The sequence below is a fragment of the Ictalurus punctatus genome, chromosome 23 (assembly GCF_001660625.3).
Source record: "Ictalurus punctatus breed USDA103 chromosome 23, Coco_2.0, whole genome shotgun sequence".
NCBI lineage: Eukaryota > Metazoa > Chordata > Actinopteri > Siluriformes > Ictaluridae > Ictalurus > Ictalurus punctatus.
In genome coordinates, this window is record NC_030438.2 from 13347370 (window position 1) to 13373368 (window position 25999).

Sequence of the window (25999 nt, forward strand, 5' to 3'; positions counted from 1 at the left end):
AAGCCCCGCCTCTGGTCTTCATCGGCTGCTCGCCGACAGCGGTAGACCAATCACAACAGACTGGGACATCTGACCAATCAGAGCAGAGTATGCTCTCTAAAAGGAGGAGTTTACAATGATTCGTTTAGAATGGATCATTTAACGAGTCGTTTGTGACACTGTTGGAAAAAGGTAACGCTGCAGTTTAAAATATGAGCACATTAAAGTGTTTTTGGACCTCGGATGCATGTAAATCTATTGTATGAGACCTTTTAAAATAAAATTAGGCACGTTTCAAAACCATGATAGGTGCGCTTTAAATACGGTAGGCAAATTTGATTTGTAAACATGCTGTAAAAGGGTTTTTTTTTTTGCATACTTGTTTTTGCATGCATTTGCATCAGTTTTAACACGTAATCGCGATACGCATCGTGTATCCAGCGTCCTTTTAACGCGTCGAAATGAATGAATGAATTAGGAGGTGGATTTTTTTTATATGGTGAACACAGATGACTGGAATGATACACTAAAATACATTAGATACATTAAAACTTCCCAGTGCAGTTATAGGAAATATAAGCATCCTTGGAACGCCGATCAGGTTGGTTCATGAAGTTAACACTTTCTCATTGCTGCATGCATGTTAAATACAAGTGAACATAATATCTGGACTCCCTTGTGATAACTTGCCCATCTTAAACGGTATCATCTCTGATCTGCTAGGATGGGAAAGAAATGTATGAGGTTCTCAGTTGCTGTGGATTTGGTAGACGATTGTAGAGGATGAAAGAATGGCTGGATAACTGTAAAGGCTATTATCTTTAATCTGATGATTCGTGCTAAAATGCTGACTCCCTTTGGGACTTCATTCTAGCCTTCGAGTTGCATCAGTTGCAGCACATTTTCAGTCTTTTCCAGCTCATAGGATGGCTGAGTCAGCTAATGGGCTCTACATGGCTGAACTGCTTCAGTACTGGACTAGAACAAAAATACAGACTCTGCACAGGGCGTCAGGAACATATTCGAATGCTTCTTGTTGTGCGGTTTTGGGATTTGCAGATTGATTCTATCCAAATGATAAACTCATTAGCTAGCTCACCGGGTAAGCTCTCATGTGCTGCCTAGAATCATGTTTTGGTTGCCCATAAACCTCATTAGCCAGACTAAAAAGTAGTCTCTATTGTATTTGAACTCCAGTATGACAAGTTAGTTAGATATTTAAGTGTGTTATAGGACCAGTACTATATTGCTGTAGTCAGTAACCTCACCTAAAAATGGCTCTGATACGGGAATTCTGACTCTGACAGTTCCTCAACCTCAGCTACATCATTCGAGTCCCTAATTAGTCTCGAGAGATGTTGATCCCGCTCATACAGATATTATTTTTGTTTGTAAATGCCCATGAATATCCTAATAAATTTGGTTGTTTCCGTTTCTCAAAATGTAAACAAACTAGTAGCCTGTTCATGTCGAACACAGTGTTTCATTGTCCAGCGGAAAAAGGGAAAAAACTCCCACTTGCACAAGTTTTTCTTGCGTCCCATAGGGTCCCAGTCCCGATACACACCAACAGTCTCAACCCGATGCACCGCGAACCTTTCTGCTAAAAAACATCCATCCATCCATTTTCTGTCCGGCTTATCCTACACAGGGTCTTGGGGAGGCTGGAGCCTATCCCAGGGGACCCGGGGCACAAGGTCGGGGACACCATGGACGTGACGCCGATCCCTCTCAGGACACAATCGCACACACACTCACACACCCATTCGCGCACTACGGACAATTTGGAAATGTCAGTCAGCCTATAGCGCATGTGTCTGAACTGGGGGAGGAAATCGGCGTACCCAGAGGAAACCCCGAAGCGCGGGGAGAACACGCACACCAACCCCGGAGGTGCGAGGGAAACGTGCAAACTAAACAACAAAAAAAACAAATAGTGCACAAACTATTAATATCTGTATTTGTATTGGTTAGAATATATTATTTGTTCATTCACAATCACAGTAAACAGCTCCAGCTGAATCATGTTCGTAACTTGCACGAAGGGATTTATTTATGATTTAATGTCCATTTTCTCCGAATTCTCAGATTTTTCCTCAGCCATGTGGTGGTGTTTTTTGTCATGTTGGTATTGAAGTTAGTTATTTATTTATTTATTTATTTATTTATTTATTATTGCACTGTTTGATGCTGCTGAAATCAGGCTGGCTGAGGTTTTTTTTTTTTTTTTTTTTTTTTTAAAAAGCACAATACTGTAAAAACGCACACATACAGCATAAAGAAACTCAGGATTAAAGAGGCGGAGATATTACCATGCCAAAGCTAACATAATCTCTTTGTCAGTGCTGAAAAGCTGACCTTAATCTCACTAAAGCATTCATTTGGCTTTAAGTAATAATCGAAGCTCAATACAAGAGCGCGCGCTCTCTCGCTCTCTCTCTCTCTCTCTCTCTCTCTCACACACACACACACACACACACACACACATATGCATGCCTATTTTTTTCCCTGATGAGCCCCAAACAGTGGTCTTTGATTTATAGATTATAGACAGACAGACATATTCGTTAGTCATTGTAGCAGCCCAAGTCAGGAATCATTTAGCTAGAGATCTACAGGTTTGCCATCTTGTTAAAGCAAAGCTATCCCGTAAATTATTTAGTGAAACCGGATATTTTCAGCTTCTCCAGTGTTCTGGATCTTTTCTAAACACGACACATTTTCCAGCATTTTCCTTTTTTAGTCGTGATGCATTCGGCGCGCTCCACGCCGCTCCACAGACACGGCGATCTCTGCACGATCCCCACCTCAGTTTTCAACACGCGTCAAGTAACGAGAGCCGCTTTCACTGCAGCAGTTCTACATATCCCGGCGATATTCTACAGGCTGCACTTCCAGTCGAATTGTTTTTATTTTTTTTTACCCACGAGCAGCCTAATCACAGCGCGAAGCCTTGTGATAACGGCGCAGCTTCACTTGCAGGCAGCCTGACCCGAATCTGATCCAGCACCACCTCACACTTTTACACTTCCCAACCTCGACGGGGCTGCCTCCAGCAGACCTGATATACATATCCCATAATACAGTGCATGCATAATGAATTCTGCATTATTAGTGCATTTGTGGAATTAGCTACAGCAGCGTGCAAATGTTTGCATCCCCTCAGGACAAAATGAAGAAGATCAAGTTTGTTGGTGTCCACAAAAGAGAAAAAAGGCACAAATATTCCGCCAGGTGTTTGCATATTATCAGAGTGACGTCAGTTTAAAGGCTTACATCGTCCTTTCAGAATACCATACGAGTAAGGAACGCAACTACAATATCGACCTGAACTGTTTTACTGTTGAAGACTTTTGTATAGATTTCTGTTAAATCAGTGGTCACCAACCCTGTTCCTGGAGATCTACCAACCTGAAGACTTGAGCTCCACCCACAATCGTGCCCACCTGACCATCTAATCATTGCCTTAGGAAGATCTTGATCCACTAAAACAGGTGTGTTAGATGTTGGTTGGAGATGAAACCTGCAGGAAGGAAGATCTGAAGGAATGCATTTCCCCATCATTATTGTTCATATTGTTATTGTTCATAACTCACACAAAAGTCTTCAGCAGTAAAAAAAAACAAAAACAGTGTGAAATATGTAAATATTTTATTTGTAATACTGAACTTCAGTATTGACCTGCATTAATAAGCACCGCATGACTGTTCGACTGCTAACGGAATTAATGCACTGTCCATTTTGCCATTGTTATTGTTTTCCAGCAAATAATTAACCAGTAAATACCAAATGACGCATTGATTAAAAGCAAGGGTGGGCTCTGACTTTTACACGGTACTGAAGGTTCCCTTGCGTTCTACACCATACTACACCATTAACATATGAATTAGATGATGCTTTTATTTAATGTGTAGAACAAGACATTAGCACTGAAAAGTAGGAAAATGTAAAACAACAATTTTTTTTTTAAAAATGTTAAACATTAGAAAAACATGATCAGATCAACTGTTTGTTGTTATTATTATTATTATTATTATTATTTTAAAAAGACAATTATTTTTATTCAAAAAATGTCTAAAAAGACATCATGATACCAGCACTGTCTCGGAAAAGTGTATTGCGATAGAATCTACCATGATAGTGATATAATATCATCAATCCCTCAGCCCCAGTTTACACCTCAGCTAGCCTTATAGACCCTGGCTGTTGAAACTAAAACCCATAAAGGTTATGCTTTGTTTATGCTAGGGATGTCACGAGAACCGATACTTCGGTACCAAGTCGGTACCAACGTTCTTAAAACGTGACGGTACTTGTTTTTCTGCACTAGCATTGGAACGGTCTAATGGCGGTACCGAGGTTGCAATTCTTCTGGACCTGAGGAAAGCTAGTATCGGTTTCTGGTGTGCAACCCATGCTGTCGTTCATTTCAAACAAAGCGAGGAAACACCTGGAATTTGGTGAAGCACCTGAAAGACGCTCCTATATTGTGTTTGTTTGAGGCAGCTGCATTGTTTCTGTGAAACCAGCTAACGTTACGCTCCATGTAATGTTAGCGATAGCCGGTTATTTGTTAGCGACGCTAACACGTCGCGCGTTTAGGAGTGCACCGCCACTCATTGTCAGACAGTGTTTGATAACTAAAATACCCCCCCCCTCGCTCTCTTTGCCAGTATCAGCCAGAGGAGGATGTCCTCCGGGAGAGTTTTTAATTTTATTTTTCTATCGTATCGACTTTGGTATCGAGTATCGTGTACTTTTGGTGGTATCGGTACCAACTACTAGATTTTTGGTATCGTGACATCCCCGGTTTATGTCACCACTTGTGACTAGCGCCATGAGCTCTGAGCAGATGAGACACATCTATTGTTTTTTAATATGAGAATGTGAGACATTTGGGACACCCTGCATGACATTACCTTCATTTATCATTGTGTTCTGTGAGCTGGAGACAGTTGAGTTTGACCTAACACAATCTGATCATTATTTGGTTTCTTCCAGAGGTGGTCCCGAGGCCTCACGAAGGTCCGGGTGAAATGGGGAAGCCGGTGGTGATTCCCAAAGAGCAGCAGGAGAAGATGAAGGAGATGTTTAAGATCAACCAGTTCAACCTGATGGCCAGCGAGATGATCGCACTAAACCGTTCACTGCCTGATGTTCGGCTTGAAGGGTACGTGAGCGTGTGTGTGTGCGTGAGAGATGGAGAGTGAGTGTGAGTGTATAGCACCAGTGATGTATTGATCGTATTGGCACTTTTGTGTCAAGCTGTGTGAGCATGAACCATGACTTCAGCCTGATGGGGCTCTGTATTGTCTGAGGCTTCTAGCATGATTGAAGTTGTGTGTGTGTCCATGTGGATCGGCGTCTGTGAGTGAGCAAGCATGTTTTTATATCTTGGTGAGCACAAAATGTCCCCACAGTGATTGGAAAATGTGATAGTTTTGGCCTTGTGGTTATTTGGCTGGTCCCCACAAGTATTATAGTGCAAAATGTTCAAAAAAAAAAACAAAAACCAACAACAACAATGAAAAGAACCAAAATGTTTCTTTTTGGTTACTGAGGTTATGGTTAGGGTTAGCTTTAGGTATAGTGTGGAATTAATTAGCTGCATTAATAATTATGCCGGCAGAAGGTCCTCATAAGGAGAATAAGACACAAGGTTTGTGTGGGTGTGTGTGTAGCAGGCATAGCAAGCGGAATGCAAACACTGATCCATGAAATGTGTTTACTTTTTCTCCCACTACTTAATAACCAGACAGCTTTTCCTACCCTTCCACCTCGTTCGGGGGGAGGAGGAGGGAGACCTCCAATAGAATTGACACATTCAATTAAAAGATAAGAGTGTGCCAATTACAAAGTTACAGCCTTCGCTTACCATCAAACTTCTTCTCTCTCTGCTTCCGTCTCTCTCTGGCAGACAGATAAACCAGTGATAAAAACATTGTGTGCCTGTTTAGATCCACTCGGGTAAAATGCAGAGCGTAGGTGTGAATCTGACATGGCCTTTATTTCATTGTGAACCTTCTGGCCTGGTTTTGGCTGCAATGAACGCCAGTTTGGCTGAAGTGCCGCCTCTGTGCCTAACGTGCCAACCATCAATCAGTTCAGATCTCTCAGAAGCAAAGCCAACCTGTTGGCATAGGTTAGTCTGTGTGTGTGTGTGTGTGTGTGTGTGTGTGTGTGTGTGTGTTGTTGTAAGTTTCTCCCTGGCATCTGTATGCGTGCGTGCGTGCGTGTGTGCGTGCATGCGTGTGTGTGTGTGTGAGTGATGTTGTAGGTTTCTCCCTGGAATCCGTGGGGGTGTGTGTGTGTGTGTGTGTGTGCGCGTGCGTCTGTGTGACTTGGGCTTGGCACAACTCCCGGCCGTGGATTTTGACTGATATTTAAACATGGCTGACCTGCATGCAGGTGGTAAATACTGCCTTTGAGCACAGCTGAGTAGAAAAGGTCAAGCGATTGCGTTTGCTTATGTAAAGCAGAGGTGACAACATCTCCGGTTTAGCCGTAGCATTTATGAAATTTGACTCCTTGCTACAGGGATACGGGAGACACCTGAAAAAAAGATGTTTTTCTGCTAAAGCAGCCAAACAAATTTGAATAAGAATGACCTGGTGGAAAATCCAGTTCAGTGCAGGACATGAAAGATGCATTTAGTACTTTCACTTCTCGCTGAACTTTGACATGTGAGTTTTAGGGATGTCACGATACAAAAAATCTAGTAGTCAGTACCGATACCACCAAAAGTACACAGTACTCAATACCAAACTCGATAAAAAAAATAAATAAAATTTTAGTTATCAAACACTCCTAAACGGTGCACTCCTAAACACGTGTGTGCACACACGCACACACCTATACTTTGAATGCAAGCATTAGTTTAAATTCACTGATCTGGTGGCAGGCCAAAAAGATTTATTAAAAGCATGAACATGTGAATAATTATTAGTGACATGAGGCTACATTTAGCTGACAGGACACGGGCTGAATGGCGATGCACGGTGGTCCATTCGGAGGAAGTTTATAACACTGCAATGTGTTAGCGTCGTTAACACATAACCGGCTATCGCTAACATTACATGGAGCATAACGTTAACTGGTTTCACGGCAACAATGCAGCTGCCTCAAAAAAACACAATATAGGAGCGTCTTTCAGGTGCTTCGCCAAATTCCAGGTGTTTCCTCGCTTTGTTTGAAATGAACGACAGCATGGGTTGCACACCGAAAACCGATACTAGCTTTCCTCTCTTTTCCTCTCAACGAGTCGGGGCGGAGCTAAACTTGTTAAGTTAAGCTAATCTACTGTAGTTTTTCCCCGTGTGCTTGTAGGTGTTCCTCTTCTTCTTCACCACTTGTGGACCGACTAAAACACTTGCGCGTATTTGCTGCCCCCATCAGGTCCGGAAGAATCGCATCCTCGGTACCTCCATTAGAACCGGTTCAAACGCTAGTGCAGAAAAACGTCTGGGTTACGCATGTAACCCTGTTCCCCGAGACGGGAACGAGACGTTGCGTTTAGCATAACACTATGGGGGGAAGTGCCTCTCGCACGTGACCGGTATCCGAAGCTTGTGTAAAGTCATGCCTATTTATAGGCCTGACATGATCAGGTGACGTGGAAATTAAGCGCATCGCGTCATATAAATATGGCACCTGTGAACCGCGCCATCAGCCTCTATTATCTGAAGCAAAGATGCAATTCACAGGCCTGCCCTGGTATGACAAAGCTCTCTCAGGGAACAGGGTTACATGCGTAACCCAGACGTTCCCTTTCAAATGGAACATCGACGTTGCGTTTAGCATAACACTATGGGAACGAGAATACCCACTCCGTCATACCCAAATTCCAGGGTGGAATGAACATCCAGGCTGTAATAATGAATGAATGTTTGTGGCGTAGACCACCCTGCAGCAGGACACACATCCTGTAAGGATACCCCTTTGGACAAAGCCTTCGCGGAGGCGACCGCCCTAGTGGAATGAGCCCTTATGCCCAGAGGCATAGAAACACACAATCCACCACGTATATGCTGATCTACCCCATCTACCCGTATACGCCAATCCACCCCATCCACATGCATACGCTCATCCACCCAGTATATGCCGATCCATCCCGTCCATCCGCACATACCGATCGACCCGCACAAGCCGATCCACCCCCTCCACCCGCTTAAGCCAATACAGCCCGATCGACCCGCACACGCCGATCCACCCCGTCCACCCGCACACGCCGATCCACCCCGTCCACCCGCACACGCCGATCCACCCCGTCCACCCACATATGCCGAGCCACACGATCCCCCCCGTATACACCGAGCCACACGATCCACCCGCACACGCTAATCCATCCCGTCCATCCGCATAGGCCGAGCCACACCGATCCATCCCGTCCACCCACATACACCGTTTACCCTGTCCACCCCTTATACACCAATCCACCCACACACGCCGATCCACCCTGTCCACACGCATTCGCCGATGCACCCACATACGCAGATCCACCCCGTCCACCCCGTATACGCCGATCCACCCCGTCCACCCACATACACCAAGCCAGCCAGGCCACCCATATACACCGAGCCAACCCGGCCACCCATATACACCAGGGTTTGTGTTTTAGACGATTTTATTGTTAACAATGTTGGCACCTCTGGTATAGGGCAAGGATGTTTTGGTGTGTGGATTTGTGTTTTGTGGGAATATAAGGAGTGGCACAAAAATGTTTTGAGCCCCATATCCACATGCCCCATATCCCCATATCCATATCACTTCCCCCAACAGGTGAAATACTGTTGTAGTGGGAATGTGGGAAACGGGAGCTTTTTCTGACTGCCATTTTGTGATTGTCCTGATTTGTTGTTTAATTCCAGCTCCAACACTTCCGAAATACACATTGTGTTAATCGAGCAGTTTTTTACATTGCTATTTGCTTCAGTCACTCTTTAAAATAGAACAGTACAAACACAGCATTCTTGTGTGCAAGACATAGAACTGCATAGAACCTCTCTACATCTGACACCATGTGTGTCTGTGTGACCATGCAAAGTGTCTTAGCCTACACTGTAGGATTGGAATAATGCTGTGTCCCAGCGATCGCAAAAGCCTTCCTGATTGTAATTGTTAAATTAAAGCCTTCCTGATTGCAATTATTTAATTATTATCTTCCCATATTGTCCAGTGGTATGTCTAGAATCTCAACATCTCAAATTGACTCTCAGTCAAGTTGAGGCCATGCCATTCAAAACTGGAAATATTAAATAACGTTCAATATTTGTGTCTCAGCGTCTGTAGTGCGGCGGATCGGCAGTTTGTGTGATATAATAATCCTGTCTGTATCTGAATGCCATGCATAAAAGACGTTAGCTGAACAGACGTTAATGTTTACAGAAGTTGTGACAAGCCATGGCGGCTAGCTAATGAAAGTCCCCATGGAATGGCTTTTTAGCTGTGATTTCATTCCATATGATAACACATTTTCTTCTGAAACAGGAAGGCAGAGTGACGGCGTGTTGATGTGTTCGACATACTTGCACATCAGCGAATAGCTTTTCAAATAAGCCACGCCCCCACTGAATCTAAACAGTAGCCTAACTTAACAGAAGCTAAACATGGAGAACTGCAAAGAGAGTAATGAGAATCTTTACTGACTCTTATGGAGAAGCAGTGATTGTGTACAAAGATGGAATCGCATGTTTCTGAGAGCACTTAAGTTCTGCGAGGACTGAGCCTCGAGACATGCTCACTTCCTTTCTCCTCGCTCGCGAGTCAAGTGAATTAACGTAAAGGAGTAAAGACGTGAAAAGTTGTTTTGAATGTCACCTTTGATAGCAGTTTGCTATTATTATTGATGGTATCATAATTCTTTTTTTTCCCTGCAAAATGCATACATAACGGCCATGTTTGTTTTGTTCTTAAGATATATTTGTTTGCAAGAAATTCAGAAGTCATATGTCTGTATTAATGTAGATAAAGCATAAGAGAAGGTGTCACGAACAGGGATGTGTATATATGTGTGTGTGTTTGATTTTCTCTTTGTGACTCCTAGTGACGTACGTTAAGCTTAATTACGACATGGTTTGTCTCAGATTTATTCACCCGATTTTGTTTGCTCAAATGTTCATCCATTTTAGCCGATCAGAGAGAGAAAAGCGACAGGTAAGATGGCCCCTAATATGCTCATCCTTGAGAAATGGGGAACAAGTTGTTTTGTATGTGTGCAGTCTAGACTTCACAGACAAAGTGCTCGAGGCTTCATTTTCCTCACAATTTGACTCCGCTGGATGGCCTCGAAAGTCGCGACTATGGAAACAAGTTTGCCATGACAACAAGGTCACAAGGGCTTTGCTTGCCAAGAGAGACATGGACTGTTTTTGAAAATTGGTTTAATTATCTTTCCCATGGCACACACCTCATAGGTGAGGTAAGTCTGTAGGTGTACTCCCTGGTGTCCCGAAAGTTTCCCCTCCATATATATATAACATCATAATAAGTTCCACCATCTTAGTAGAAATCACATGACAATTATACATCAGCGTTTTGGAAGGGCTTCATTTTCCCTCATCCAGGCTGGGCTGATTCCAATAGCTGTACTGTAGTTGAAGATGGTTGAAAATGCCATTTTAGGCAATGCGGATCGGTTTTGAAGTGTACCTGTGTTAGTGTGGACTAGCCCAGGTTTGTTCCTAGCAAATGTTCCGTGTGTGGGAATACACACTGAGTTTTGTGAAGCGCATGCAGGTCACGACAGGAGTTTGGCAGTAGTCCTGCATCTCATAAATCTACTTTGTGTTTGCTAGAAGTCTTTGGACCTTTTATTTTTGACTATGACATTGTTAATTCTCTGAGCTGATTTGCTTAGCTTTAGTCTTGGCCTTTTTGATGGAAAGATGTGAATAATTTGCTTGCACCGCGTTTACAAATCCAAGCAAATCCAAGGGCGTGTAATAATGGCTGCTAGTGTTGCTGCTTGTTGAAGGCGTGTACTGTCCACTGGTTTTTGTAGTTCCAGTGAGAAAAGTATTATTAAATCATTCACTAATCAGTGTGAAAATTGGCTTTTTTTTTTTAACAAGATACTAACTGTACTAGCTGCATACACTCACCAGATGCTGAGTGATCACTGCTGCTTCCTTCCAAGCTTTATGCATTTAATTTAATGTTGTATATGATGATATAAGGCGGGTTCATCTATGGTTTAATCTTATCCTGTCATATATATATATATATATAGTGATCACTGTATATATATGTATATATATATGTATATATATATATATATATATATATATATATATATATATATATATATATGTGTGTGTATATATATATATATATATATGTATATATATATATATATATATATATATATATGTATATATATATATATATACACACACACACATATATATATATATATATATATATATATATATATATATATATATATATATATATATATAAAACCTTACAGTAGATGATGATAAGTTTTTCTTCCATTTTTGTATGTCAAATAGCAAAAGGGAACAGCCATTGTTTTATGCTAGTTTTCATTTAAAAAACTCACTCTAGACTTTGATAGCTGTATTTGTAGATTGTGTATTTGGGATTGGAAATATTTTTTAATAACGAGCAGCCATTCACCCGAGCAGTAAAAGGTAACTGAGCTAATAAAAGGTTTTTGTTTGTTTGTTTGTTTGTTTTTACATCTTTCTTTCGCAATTGTATATTTTTTTGCCCCTCAGCATTATGGATGGTTTATTGTTTTGTTCCATGGCTGAGTTGTTTTATTAATTAGTTGGTTGGTTAGTTTAATTGTTGGTTGGTTTGTTTGTTCATTGGTTGTTTGTTGTTGGTTTGGTTTGCTTGTCTGTTGATTGGTTGGTTTGATAATTGGTTGGGTGGTTTTATTTGCTGGTTGGTTTTGTTTCTTTGTTTGTTCTGTGGTTGGTTTGTTGGTTTTGTTTATTTGTTGTTTGGTTGGTTGGTTTTGTTTCTTTGTTTGTTGGTTTGTTCTGTGGTTGGTTAGTTGGTTGATTTTTTTGGCTTGATGGTAGGTTAGTTTGTTTATTGGTTGGTTGTTTTTCTGGTTGGTTTGTTCATTGGTTAGTTGATTGTTTTGTTCTTTGGTTGGTTGTTTTGTTCATGGGTTTGTTTGTCTTGATCGTTTGTTGGTTCATTTGTGTATTGGTTGTTTGCTTCTTTTGTTGGTTTTATCTGCTAAAGTAAGAATGTCACAAAGCTACTTATACACACATTTCAGTTTTTTTTAAAGAATGGTAGGAAGCTAGCCTGTTTACATATCTTACTAACATCATACATTTTTGGTCATCAGTTTGTGTTCTCATATTTACCCATCTTATGCAGTTTCCCTTTGCTCATCCGTTTCACTGTTTATCTGTTATCACTATAGCAATACCAACAATGAAAGGAAATGATAAAGTAGTCCCATTTGAGGACAAAACTGATAAAATATGACCGAGTATATCCAGTTTTTCAAAAACTTTTACATTTTTGCTGTAACTTTGAAGATTAATCGTTGCCAGGAATGACTGTCATCTTGGAGAAGAGCCAACACACTGCATCCTGACTAATCCAGCCGCAGAGAGCGAGTCTGATAGCTTTGCTTTCTGAATCCATCATCGAAACTGTGATTTGATTGGTTGGTTCTTTGCTCTTCTTTGTGTATTTGCTGTTTGAATGATGATTGTATAGTATAATGTTATCATTATGAATGTAATGTCATATTCTGAAGGACAGTGACCGAGTGAAGCAGCTGTGCTTATTTGTTTAGTCGACATGATGAGATGTGCTATACTCTGTCTGACATATAGGCTTTATTGTGACTGTGACATGGGGTGTGTGTGTGTGTGTGTGTGTGTGTATGTGTGTGTGTGTGTGAGGGAGAGACATGCCGTTTGGAGATATATGAAGAGATGAGTGGACAAAAGACGTCACACTAGTGTGGTGTGTGTTTGCACTTTCCAGCCCCATTATTCTTGCTGTGGTGCAGGATGATGTCACTTGTCTCTTATAGATTCTCGATACACAGATGTAAACAAAGCAGACGTCTGACTCAGCGTGAAGCAACATGCTGTTTATCAGGGAGACTTAATTATATGACAGTTCAGTAATTATCTCCGTCGCGGTTCACCACAGAGCACACGTATGCACGAGCTAATTTTATTTACACTTAGTTCCAACTTCTGGTATTTTTTCACTGTAATGACGTAACATTCAAACACCACGTGTTACGTATATATCTGGCCACAGCCTTTTCTTTTCTCCTCTCGGCGCTACAGGCCATATTATCATTAACCGTCAGTAGATGATAGAACGATGGCAAATTAGACACGATCTCACAAACCTACCTCACATATTCTTCGAGCCTGTCGTAAGCAGGAGAGTTATATCACGTTCTATGGATATATGTCAGTCACCCACACACACTGATTATTCCGCCTAGTAAAAATTGTTCTGCTGACAGTCAGGGCATGCCTCGGCCAAAGTATGTAGTGCTGCAGATGAAGTTTTCTCCTCACAGAGTACTTCATCATCAAACTCATCATGAATGTTTTTTAATCGGTTTATGTGGAGCTTCCACCACACACGTTCTTCCTCTAGAAATGATCATGCATTATAATGCACTTCCGCTACATACAAAATGACCAGCACCCTCTGACCAGGCGTTTCTCACGGTGAGTCACTGTGCATTTAATTCTACAACCAAATGCATGCTTTATACTGGATTCAGACTTTTAGACCAATGTACAGTCTCTTATACGTTCTAGGATCCCCCCAAAAAAGAGCCGTGTTTCAGTCTTCGATATGTTCGATATGTTCGATGTGTTCGATATGTTCTCCTGTGTGATCTGCCACGAGGAAATTGCAGGAGTGTGTGCTTTTGTTGTGCGTCTGTGCGATTTTAATTCTTTATTAATGCATCAGAAGTAATTCAGGGTTTTTTTTTGTATCATCAAATCTGTTTAGTATTAGCTTAGAACCTCAGGCTGTTAATGGCCAACTGTAGCTCAGAGCACAGCATCTCTCTCTCTCTCTCTCTCCCTCTCTCTCTCTCTCTCTCTCTCTCTCTCTCTCACACTCTCTCTCTCTCTCTCTCTCTCTCACACGCTCTCTCATGCGCATTTTCTCTCTGGCTGCCACTATATAAGGTTTCCTGCTTTGGTTGGAATCAATCACTGTTTCTGCAAATTACACATCAAACTCCATGCTGTGGGTGTGTGTGTGTGAGAGAGAGAGAGAGAGAGAGAGAGAGAGAGAGAAACATTACAGGAGATTGGATATCAAAGATCAAAGCAATAGGATAATTCCAGTCAGGAAGTGAGAGAGTGGAGAGCAAGGAAGACGAGGATGGTCAGAACAAGGAAGAAGAGGATGGACAGGGAGAGGAAGAGGAGTATGGTCAGAGCGAGGAAGAGGAGGGCGGACAGGGCGAGGAGGACGGACAGGGCGAGGAAGAGGAGGGCGGACAGGGCGAGGAGGACGGACAGGGCGAGCGAGGAAGAGGAGGGCGGACAGGGCGAGGAGGAGGAGGACGGACAGGGCGAGGAAGAGGAGGGCGGAGAGGAGGAGGAGGACGGACAGGGCGAGGAAGAGGAGTATGGTCAGGGCGAGGAAGAGGAGGACAGACAGGGCGAGGAAGAGGAGTATGGTCAGGGCGAGGAAGAGGAGTATGGTCAGGGCGAGGAAGAGGAGTATGGTCAGAGCGAGGAAGAGGAGGACGGACAGGGCGAGGAGGAGGAGGACGGACAGGGCGAGGAGGAGGAGGACGGACAGGGCGAGGAGGTGGAGGACGGACAGGGCGAGGAAGAGGAGGGCGGACAGGGAGAGGAAGAGGAGGGCGGACAGGGCGAGGAAGAGGAGGGCGGACAGGGCGAGGAAGAGGAGGGCGGACAGGGCGAGGAGGAGGAGGACGGACAGGGCGAGGAAGAGGAGGGCGGACAGGGCGAGGAGGAGGAGGGCGGACAGGGCGAGGAGGAGCAGGACGGACAGGGCGAGGAGGAGGAGGACGGACAGGGCGAGGAGGAGGAGGACGGACAGGGCGAGGAAGAGGAGGGCGGACAGGGCGAGGAGGAGGAGGACGGACAGGGCGAGGAAGAGGAGGGCGGACAGGGCGAGGAGGAGCAGGACGGACAGGGCGAGGAAGAGGAGTGTGGACAGGGCGAGGAAGAGGAGGGCGGACAGGGCGAGGAGGAGGAGGGCGGACAGGGCGAGGAAGAGGAGTATGGACAGGGCGAGGAGGAGGAGGGCGGACAGGGCGAGGAGGAGGAGGGCGGACAGGGCGAGGAAGAGGAGGACGGACAGGGCGAGGAAGAGGAGTATGGTCAGGGCGAGGAGGAGGAGTATGGTCAGGGCGAGGAGGAGGAGGGCGGACAGGGCGAGAAAGAGGAGGACGGACAGGGCGAGGAAGAGGAGTATGGTCAGGGCGAGGAGGAGGAGTATGGTCAGGGCGAGGAGGAGGAGTATGGTCAGGGCGAGGAGGAGGAGGGCGGACAGGGCGAGAAAGAGGAGTATGGACAGGGCGAGAAAGAGGAGTATGGACAGGGCGAGAAAGAGGAGGACGGACAGGGCGAGGAAGAGGAGGACAGACAGGGCGAGGAAGAGGAGTATGGTCAGGGCGAGGAGGAGGAGTATGGTCAGGGCGAGGAAGAGGAGGGCGGACAGGGCGAGGAAGAGGAGGGCGGACAGGGCGAGGAAGAGGAGGGCGGACAGGGCGAGGAAGAGGAGGGCGGACATGGCGAGGAGGAGGAGGGCGGACAGGGCGAGGAGGAGGAGTATGGACAGGGCGAGGAGGAGGAGGGCGGACAGGGCGAGGAGGAGGAGTATGGACAGGGCGAGGAGGAGGAGGGCGGACAGGGCGAGCAGGAGGAGGACAGACAGGGCGAGGAGGAGGAGTATGGTCAGGGCGAGGAGGAGGAGGGCGGACAGGGCGAGCAGGAGGAGGACAGACAGGGCGAGGAGGAGGAGTATGGTCAGGGCGAGGAGGAGGAGGGCGGACAGGGCGAGCAGGAGGAGGACAGACAGGGCGAGGAGGAGGAGTATGGACAGGGCGAGGAGGAGGAGGACAGACAGGGCGAGGAAGAGGAGTATGGACAGGGCGAGGAAGAGGAGAAGAGAAAGTCACAGCGTCAGTGTTTTTCCCTCATTTTCTGAATCTTCCTCTTCTTGTGTCCCTTGAAGAGTCAGTGGTCAGATTGATGGAGAAATGCATTATTGTAGGATTTTATTCTACATTTAAAACGAGCTGAATTAGGATTTATGGTCAGTGCAGCTCTGAAGAGCAAATTACTGCACTGCAGAAACATGTGACCTGTCTCACTCTCTCCTCTCACTCACACACTCACTCACAGAAAGACAGACAGACAGACACAGACGCACATGAACAAAGAGACAGACAGATACACAGACAGGCACTCACAGACAGAGAGACAGACAGGAACACAGACAGAGATGCACACTAGGGATGCCATGAGAACCGATACTTCGGTACCAACATTCTTACTTGTTTTTCTGGAGTACTGTTTGTACCGATTCTAATGGAGGTGCCGATGTTAATTCTTCCGGACCTGATGGGGGCAGCAAATACGCGCAAGTGTTTTAGTCGGTCCACAGGTGATAAAGAAGAACAACAACAACTACAAGCACACGGGGAAAAACTACAGAAGTTTAGCTCCGCCCCGACTCGTTGAGAGGGAAGGTGGTATGGAATATGGAAATACTTCGCATTCGAGGCGGATGACAACAAACATATAATTGATGCTCTGAAGCCGGTGTGCAACCCATGCTGTCGTTCATTTCAAACAAAGCGAGGAAACACCTGGAATTTGGCGAAGCACCTGAAAGACGCTCCTATATTGTGTTTTTTTGAGGCAGCTGCATTGTTGCCGTGAAACCAGCTAACGTCATGCTCCATGTAATGTTAGCGATAGCCGGTTATGTGTTAACGACGCTAACACATTGCAGTGTTATAAACTTCCTCCGAATGGACCACCGTGCATCGCCATTCAGCCCGTGTCCTGTCAGCTAAATGTAGCCTCATGTCACTAATAATTATTCACATGTTCATGCTTTTAATAAATCTTTTTAAACTAATGCTTGCATTCAGAGTACAAGGAGTGTGTGTGTGTGTGTGTGTGTGTGTGTGTGTGTGTGTGTGTGTGTTTGTGTGTGTGTGCATGTGCGTTTGGAGTGTACCTTAGCACTTCACTGTTTTATTAGTCACAGTCAGACAGTGTTTGATAACTAAAATATCTCTCTCTCTCTCTCTCTCTCTCTCTCTCTCTCTCTCTCGCTTTCTGTCTCTCTATCAGCCAGAGGAGGATGTCCTCCAGGAGAGTTTTAAATGTTATTTTTTTTAATGTTATTTTTAAACCACACCATGGTATCGACTTTGGTATCGAGTATCGTGTACTTTTGGTGGTATCTGTACCGACTACTAGATTTTTGGTATCGTGACATCTCTAATACACACAGGCACACAGACAGGCACCCATAAAGAGAGACAGACAGGCACACAGACTAAGAGACAGAAAGGTACACAGACAGAGAGACAGGCAGGCACACAGACAGAGAGAGATAGACAGGCACACACAGACTCACAGACAGACAGACAGACAGACAGACAGGCACTCACCAGACAGAGAGACAGACAGGCACTCACTCACAGACAGAGAGAGGGACAGACAGGAGCAGACACACATACGTGCGCACACACGCATACGCACACAAGTGACATCATACTGCACCACAGCAAAAATAATGGGGCTGGAAAGAGCAAACACACACACACACACACACACACACACACACACACACACACACACAGAGCTATAGAGACGGATGCAGACAGGTGGACGTACAGATAGGAAGACATATATACAGATCACACACACTACGCTTGTGAAAACACACAGACACACACAGCAGAGTACATGCACATACACACACACACACACACATTAATATCTTATTGAAGAGTGGTTGCAGATCAGGAGACATTTTAGAATCTGTGTGTGTGTGTGAGAGAGAGAGAGAGAGAGAGAGAGATATTTAAGGCTATAGGAAATGAAAGTTCCATTCTTGGCCTGTTAGGAGACGATGGCTAAATCTCGGAGCTGCAGTTTAATCAGGCAGGTAACGAGAGGCCGACCAATCAGACGCCTCGGCTACTAATTACACTGCTGTGAGGGACCGAGGAGTGACATCAGGTTAATGATTTTAACTGGAACTCTGTGTGTGTGTGTGTGTGTGTGTGTGTGTGTGTGTGTGTGTGTGTGTTCTAAGACTGACAATAGGCTAATGAGTTTGAGGAGGATGGGGCAGTGAGGGGACAGTGTGATGGGACATGATGGACTACAACATCACCATTCCAGTTAATGAGAGAGAGAGAGAGAGAGAGAGGGAGAGGGAAGGAGAGAGAGGGAGGGAGAGGGAAGGAGAGAGAGGGAGAGAGAGGGAGAGGGAGAGAGAGGGAGAGGGAAGGAGAGAGAGGGAGAGAGAGGGAGAGAGAGGGAGAGGGAAGGAGAGAGAGGGAGAGGGAAGGAGAGAGAGGGAGAGAGAGGGAGAGAGAGGGAGAGGGAAAGAGAGAGAGGGAGAGAGAGGGAGAGGGAAGGAGAGAGAGGGAGGGAGAGGGAGGGAGAGGGAAGGAGAGAGAGGGAAAGAGAGGGAGAGGGAAGGAGAGAGAGGGAGAGGGAAGGAGAGAGGGAGAGAGAGAGGGAGAGGGAAGGAGAGAGGGAGAGAGAAGGAGAGAGAGGGAGAGGGAAGGAGGGAGAGGGAAGGAGAGAGGGAGAGGGAAGGAGAGAGAGGGAGAGGGAAGGAGGGAGAGGGAGAGGGAAGGAGAGGGAAGGAGAGAGGGAAGGAGAGAGGGAGAGAGAGAGGGAGAGGGAAGGAGAGAGGGAGAGAGAAGGAGAGAGAGGGAGAGGGAAGGAGGGAGAGGGAAGGAGAGAGAGAGAGGGAAGGAGAGAGAGGGAAAGAGGGGGAGAGGGAAGGAGAGAGAGGGAGAGGGAAGGAGAGAGGGAGAGAGAGAGGGAGAGAAGGAGGGAGAGGGAGAGGGAAGGAGAGAGAGGGAGAGGGGAGGGAAAGAGGGGGAGAGAGGGAGAGGGAGAGGGAGAGAGAAGGGGAGGGAGAGAGAGGGAGAGGGAAGGAGAGAGGGAGAGGGAGAGGGAAGGAGAGAGGGAGAGAGAGCAGTAACTGAAGAATTTTATTTCATGCATTTGTTAAATTAACTGTGTTTTGCACATGTACTGCAGAGTTATAGCAGTTTGGTGGACTATGGTTTCTCAATGAGAGCTTTAATAAACTGGCAAAGAAAATACACTTTAAAGAAAAACACACACACACACACACACACACACACATATACACACACACACGCACATATATACACACACACACACACACACACACACACACACACACACACACACACACACACTGCATGTTTCTATCTATACAGATATTGTCAGAAAGAAGTAGACCTGGACCCACTGGACCTGCGAGATGCGCTGTTCAAACTGACACCGAAATATTACTGGAAGTAGGAAGGAAGATGTAGTGGAAGTCTCAAAATTCTGTCTTAAAGATAGATTTTTAAGGGACACACACACACACACACACACACACACACACACACACACACACGTAGCAAACTCTCATTCAGGCAGCCTTCCCTCACTCATTCAATCCACTCTTAAAAAAACACAGCATTACGGCAGTGCTGATGAAGTATACATACGTGTGTCATGATTTTATTAGATTTTAAGGTGACCCTACGTCAGTCTACTCAGCTGCAAACAGGAAGTGAGGCAGGAAGTCTGAGCATGTGGCCTGTTTTAGCTGTCTGCATGTAACAAACACTGGCTTTCCTGTTCCTATATATCACACACTGGTACAGGATGCTGCACTTCCATAATCCCCGGAGATAAAAAAACAAAAAAAAACCAAACAACTCTCCCAGCACTACTTCATCTCAAATCACATAACCCCGACTGGCTAACTGAGCAAGACACGCACGAATATTAGTGACTGATATGAAGAACAGGAACAGGCACACTGGGTAAATACATTTGTACGTACATCTGTGTGTGTTTTCATGATACACACTCCCAGTGGCTTAGTGGTCATCAGGATTTCCTCACACCTCCGGGGATGGGGGTTCGATTCCTGCCTCTGCCCTGTGTGCGCAGACTGCATGTTCTGTCGGGTTTCCTCCGCGTACTTTGGTTTCCTCCCCCAGTCCAAAGACATGCCTTGTAGGCTGATTGGCATTTCCAAATTGTCCGTCGTGTGTGAATGTGTGTGGGATTGTGCCCTGCGATGGGTTCTCCCACCCTGGGTGTCCCCCACCTTGTGCCCAGAGTCCCCTGGGACAGACTCCAGGCTCCCCCACAACCCTGAGTAGGATAAGAGGTATGGAAAAGGGATGAATAGATCTATACCACAGCAGTGTTGAATTCGTGGTTCACTTCCAGTTAGATGTATTTTAACTGTAAATTGAAAACAAATCAAAAAGGATTGCGGTTTACTATAAAGTGCTGAGTCATGTGATCCATCTCTTGTATTTGTTTTTTTTTATACTGAATTGCACTTGTTCTGTTCTGCTACACAAATTTAACTCTATTTTAATAACGAACCATAGCAACAACAACTACAGTCAGTAGTATCTAAAGTTGATGACATTGTGTACTACCCGAGTAAAGAAGTATAGCTATGTTAAAACTGTCACTCTGGCTTGTTCCTTAGGCATCTAAATCTACATCCAGGATTCTGTAAAGCCACAGTAAAACTAAGCACTGTATAAATAAAATCGAATCGACTTGAAAATTCGAGTTTTGTCATTCCGAGCGTGAGCCGGAGTACAGTATGCTGCGTTAGAATGTGTCTGCTGGTTATGGAGAGTTTGGGGAACACATGACTGGATTTGATGAGTGTGTGAGCGAGTATTTGTTGCTTCATTTCTTACTTCAACACAGTAAGAAGTCCCAATAAGCCAGTCAGTGAACTACTGAAATGTATGTGACATGGCAGCGTAGCACACTCAGAGGAAAGTGCTACATGCCCTCTTCCACATACACAAGCTCACAGATGCCCACGACTGGCTAGTGTCGCTCTCAGGGGCGTAACCTGGCCTGGGCATTTGGGGCTGTAGTCCGAACATTTTTTTCCTTTAACCCCGAATAATTTAATTCTACTTGGAGCAGTTTGTCACTACTAGAGCTGCAACAACTATTCGATAAAATCGATAATAACTGATTATGAAAATCCTTGTCAACGAATCTCATTATTGATTATTTGGTCTGCGTGCGGCACGGGGTGCGTTTACTCACTGTGATACTTCTGTTCCGAAAACATGCTTCGGAGAGTAAATACTAAAGTTTTGTCCCAAATGACATACTATACACTTACACTATGCATTGTGTACTCTACCGTCTAGTGTGTGAATTTTAGAAAGGTAATATCGTCTCAAATAGAACACTAGCGGTTTTCTACTAACCGGACGTGTAAGCCGCTTCCTAGTTGACGGCGCATGACGTCATACGCATGTAATGCGACACCACTAGCTTTAGCAGATACCCAGAGTCAGACTTTCTTCAGTTTTCTCTTTATGTCAATATTACCTTATATATATATATATATATAAATGCATAAATACTATTATATAATATAAACCTGTATATTAGTTTATATTATATAATAGTATTTACGTATTATTTTTTTATGGATGCACAAAAAGCACTGAATTAAACTACAGTCCTAAATGAATAATAAATATTCTGGTGTGTATCTGTGTGTATCGGGTTCTTTTCAGTCTTATATAATTGGACAAAGAGTTGTGTGACGTTTTAGTCTGAAGTTTATGCTTGTAGCATTCAGTTTGTGGATTTTATTTTAAATAAATGAAAAAATGGTACTGAAAGTTTGCCCCCCCCCCGAACGCTAGCTCACTCAGTCAGTTAGTGTGAGGGGGAAATGGATATACGCCGATTTTTTACAAGTAAAGGATCTGAAACTGAAAGACTAACATCCTCTGATGCTGAGGAGGAAAACCAGGTGTGTAAAAGTCTACATGAGTTGCAAGTTTCGTGAACATGATATGAGCAGAGCATAAGGACAGCTCATTTGTTTTCACTTTGCATGGCACTGTAGCAGCTAAACCCATACAGTGATAGCGTAGTTGTTCGTCCCCTTGGCTAACGACACCAAACTAGCCTAGTCTCGGGTTAGCTAGGCGAAACGTTTTACATTTTATCGGTCTGCTAGTCCTGCACACAGTGATAACACCCGAGGTAAGTTTAAAAAAAAAGTTCCATCCAACTTTTTGTCTAATTTTCAACATTTTTAAACAATTAGCCCGCACATGAAAGAAACATGCATGGAAGAGGTATAAGAACGTTTTTTTTTAAAGTTTTTTTTTTTTTGATGGAGAAGAATCTGGGCTCAGCCCCGCATGAATAACAGTCCGGCTAACGCTCCTGTCCACGTTGATGGACACGGGAGTGACACCAGCCACTCAGGAGCCCTTTCTGTATGATATTTAAGGAGGAAATGTTTTGAAGAACCAAAGAACCCGCACTAGATTTTTCTTCTTTCTTTTTTTTTTTTTTTTTTTCTTTTTGGTGTTTACGATGTTGTCCCTTAATAGTAATATTCTCAAAAACGCAAATACAAGAAGAAACTGTTTTTCAAAACATAGCCCTTTTCCACCCCGTCTGTCTGAGGCGTCTGTATAAACGAGGAGCTTTTTTGTCTGATTAGTGAGAAGGTAATTGAGATGACATTCACGTTTAATCAACATTACAATAATGATGCCTCATTTGAATTTTCATTACCTTTATTACATTTGTGTTTCGCTTAGAATATCAGTAAAAACTGTGACATTGTAGAAAGCAGTTAAAGGGATAGTTCATCCAAAATGAAAATCCTGTCATCAATTACTCACCGTCTTGTTCAGGGGCGTGCGGAGAGTTCCTCAGGGGCAGGGGTTCAAATGTAAAGAAGGGCTGTATCACCAAACGCTCATTTTACTACTGTAACTACTGTCCTAACCTTAATTTAACTACGTATTCCTATCACCCTGGTAGACATTGTAAACAGACTTTTATTGTGTGGTCACAATGATGAATATGACAATGACACTGATATTACCTACTGGGATTTTATTTTTACATTCACAGAAATAATTACAACAAAACAGCAACTTTTAGTGGAGAGATGAATCCAAAGAATCATTCAAAGAAAACTGAAACTTTATGAAATGTATCACCATCCCCGAATGCAGTGACACGCCCACTGTATGTCACTTCCTGTAAAGTCAGTAAAACTATTCATTTCACAATGAAATGTACATTTAAAACTGCAGCAACTAACTGGCTTTTTACTCTCAAAGCTCGTCATTTTTGCCTTCTGAATGTCATTTTAAAAGATCAATTGAGATCTTAATGATCGTATATCACAATGTTTTTCATATCACTAGGCTATAGGACTAAATTTACCATATTAGTTATAACATATAACAAGGGGCAAGTTACTATGTGTATGTAGTATAACTAATATACAACTATAGCACATATATAAGTATATATATATATATATATATATATATATATACATATACACTATACACCGACTCTGCTGAATGGAGCGGACGCTATCAGTTTATTGCATCCGTTGAACGTTCTCCAGCTGAACTTAATGGTTTTTCTTTATATAAAAAAGCAAGACGACAGTGGTGCGGGGGGGAGGAGTAATCTGTGTATGGCCGAACAGAACACCGGTAACGCCGACTATCACAGCAAGCCTAACTCTCTGTAAACATATGATGCCTTTCTTTGCAACTGTCTCATATTAGCTCACCTTTTTTCACCCATGTTGATAAGGAAGCCGCTCCTTTCACTTCCTCCTTCAGTTTATCTTATGTTTTCTGCCGTCTCTGTCTGTTTGGTATCGTGCCTTTACTGACTATATAACATACATATAATATAACAGATTCACTTGCATGTCTGGAAATGTAATGAATTTGAGTAGCTAGTACAACACATTCCCTCTCGATCAGTGTGAAAACTACCGGCTATAAGAATATAAAATGCTGCTAATATTATGAAAAGGTTAGCAGGAGAGCTAGTGGTTTCAGCGTACCTGTCTGCCTGTTGAAGCGAGATGCATCGCGATTGCGTCGTGACAACGAGACTCTCTGACTGCAGACTCGAGTCGGACAAATAAATAGGAACTTTCTCCGACTTGCTTGTGATTCATTTGCTACTGTTTTGTGCACGCTCTCATGTTAATTTGAACTCAAATGCTTTTCACATACTTATAATAGTTTATTAATTAATGTTGAGAGGGGCACTTTTAAATCATTTAGAAAAAGGGCAGGGACTCGAGCCCCCCCTTCTGCACATCCCTGCTCTTGTTTTTTTAACCCATAAGTCATCTTCGGATCAAAGCATTCATTTCGCTTCATAAAATTGGGGATTAAACCACCGGAGTCACGTGGATTATTGTTACGAGGCCTATATGAATGTTTTGGAGCTTGAAAGTTTTGGTTACATGGACTGTAAATGGAGGGACAGAAATCTCCCAGGTTTCATTAGAAATGTCTTCATTTGTGTTGGGAAATTGGAAGAAAATCTTATGGGTTTGGACCGAGATGAAGGTGAGTAATTGATGATAGAATTTTAATTTTTGGGTGAATTACCCCTTTAAATCTTTCGAATGCATTCAAAGGAAGTGAGTAACCGGTTCTGTCAGAATTGATCAGAATATCACAGAAAAGTGATTATAGGATAATCCTCACCAAGAAGCTGACATGTCAGGCTGCTCTTAAAGATGACCAGGATAAATTGCTTCAGAAGGCATTGGAAAAAGATCTTAGCTTGTGAGAATGTCTTTTATATAGGCAAATGTGGTAATGTATTCCTTTGAACGAGTTTATTTTACAGCTGATCTTATTAAAAAAACAAACAGTATTAAGATTATTTTTAGACATTTCAATCATTTCCATTGGCAGATTGGGTGGAAAAATGGTAAATTATTTCACTATCCCAGTAGGAAAATTAAAAGCTCCAGTGTGTTGCCCAATCAGGGGTTTGGGTTGCCCAGAAACATAACTTTAAAAAAAAGCTAGCTGATGTAATAACATATGGCGAGCTAGTTGGCTAGTAAAGTAGTAGCAGCAGCTAAATTTCTGTGGAGACAGCAGTTTTATGGAGTTGTTTCTAATTTACCACATCGCGTTTGCGACCTTGACCAATTGCCAGCAAGTCGTTGGCCATCGTTTAGACCAGCGATTGATCCTCCTAATAAAAAACAATGTGTGTAGTGCAGCAGGTGGTGGGATTCGGAAACACAAGACGTTTTTGGACGTCTGGGCAACATACGCGTGTGCGTTTTGAACTTGCCATTCCAGATTTAGTCCCATTTTGCTGTAATATTAAGCTCAGCTCTTCTGGGAAGGCTTTCCACTAGATTTTGGAGCATGGCTGAGGTGATTTGTACTCATTCAGCCACAAGAGCATTAGTGAGGTCAGTCAAGACGGTCTGGGGTGCAGTCGCTGTTCCAGTTCATCCCAGAGGTGTTCAGTGGGGTTGAAGTCAGGGCTTTGTGAAGACCACTCGAGTTCTTCCACTCTAAACTAGGCAAAGCATGTCTTCATGGAGCTCGCTTTGTGCACAGGGGCACTGTCATGCTGGAACAGGTTTGGGCCTCTTAGTTCCAGTGAAGGGAAATTGTAATTCTACAGCATGCAGACACATCCTATACAATTGTGTGGCAACAGTTTGGGGAGGAACCATGTATGGGTGTGATGGTGAATACAAACTTGGGCCTTGTAGTGTATTTACAGCATCAAGGTGTACCATGCTACATACCAAACATACCTATCAAGTGACTGCCAAACGTTTGTTTTGTGAAAATAGGAACTGGCAAGTAGTCTCCCCCCCCCCCCCCCCCCCCCCCCCCCCCCCTTTTTTTTTTCTTTGGTTCTTGGACCTCTCTATGAATGAAAAGCTA

General features: G+C 43.8%; 1 protein-coding gene across 3 annotated transcripts in view; it reads left to right on the forward strand.

The window, feature by feature from the left end:
- Positions 1 to 25999, forward strand: part of galnt1 (UDP-N-acetyl-alpha-D-galactosamine:polypeptide N-acetylgalactosaminyltransferase 1) — a 136102-nt gene that overhangs the window by 79324 nt on the left and 30779 nt on the right. For all 3 annotated transcript variants that reach the window (XM_017453280.3, XM_017453277.3, XM_053674980.1), the window contains exon 4: positions 4981 to 5149. In XM_017453280.3, coding sequence (XP_017308769.1) covers positions 4981 to 5149 — 169 coding nt within the window. The remainder of the gene's footprint in view (positions 1 to 4980; positions 5150 to 25999) is intronic.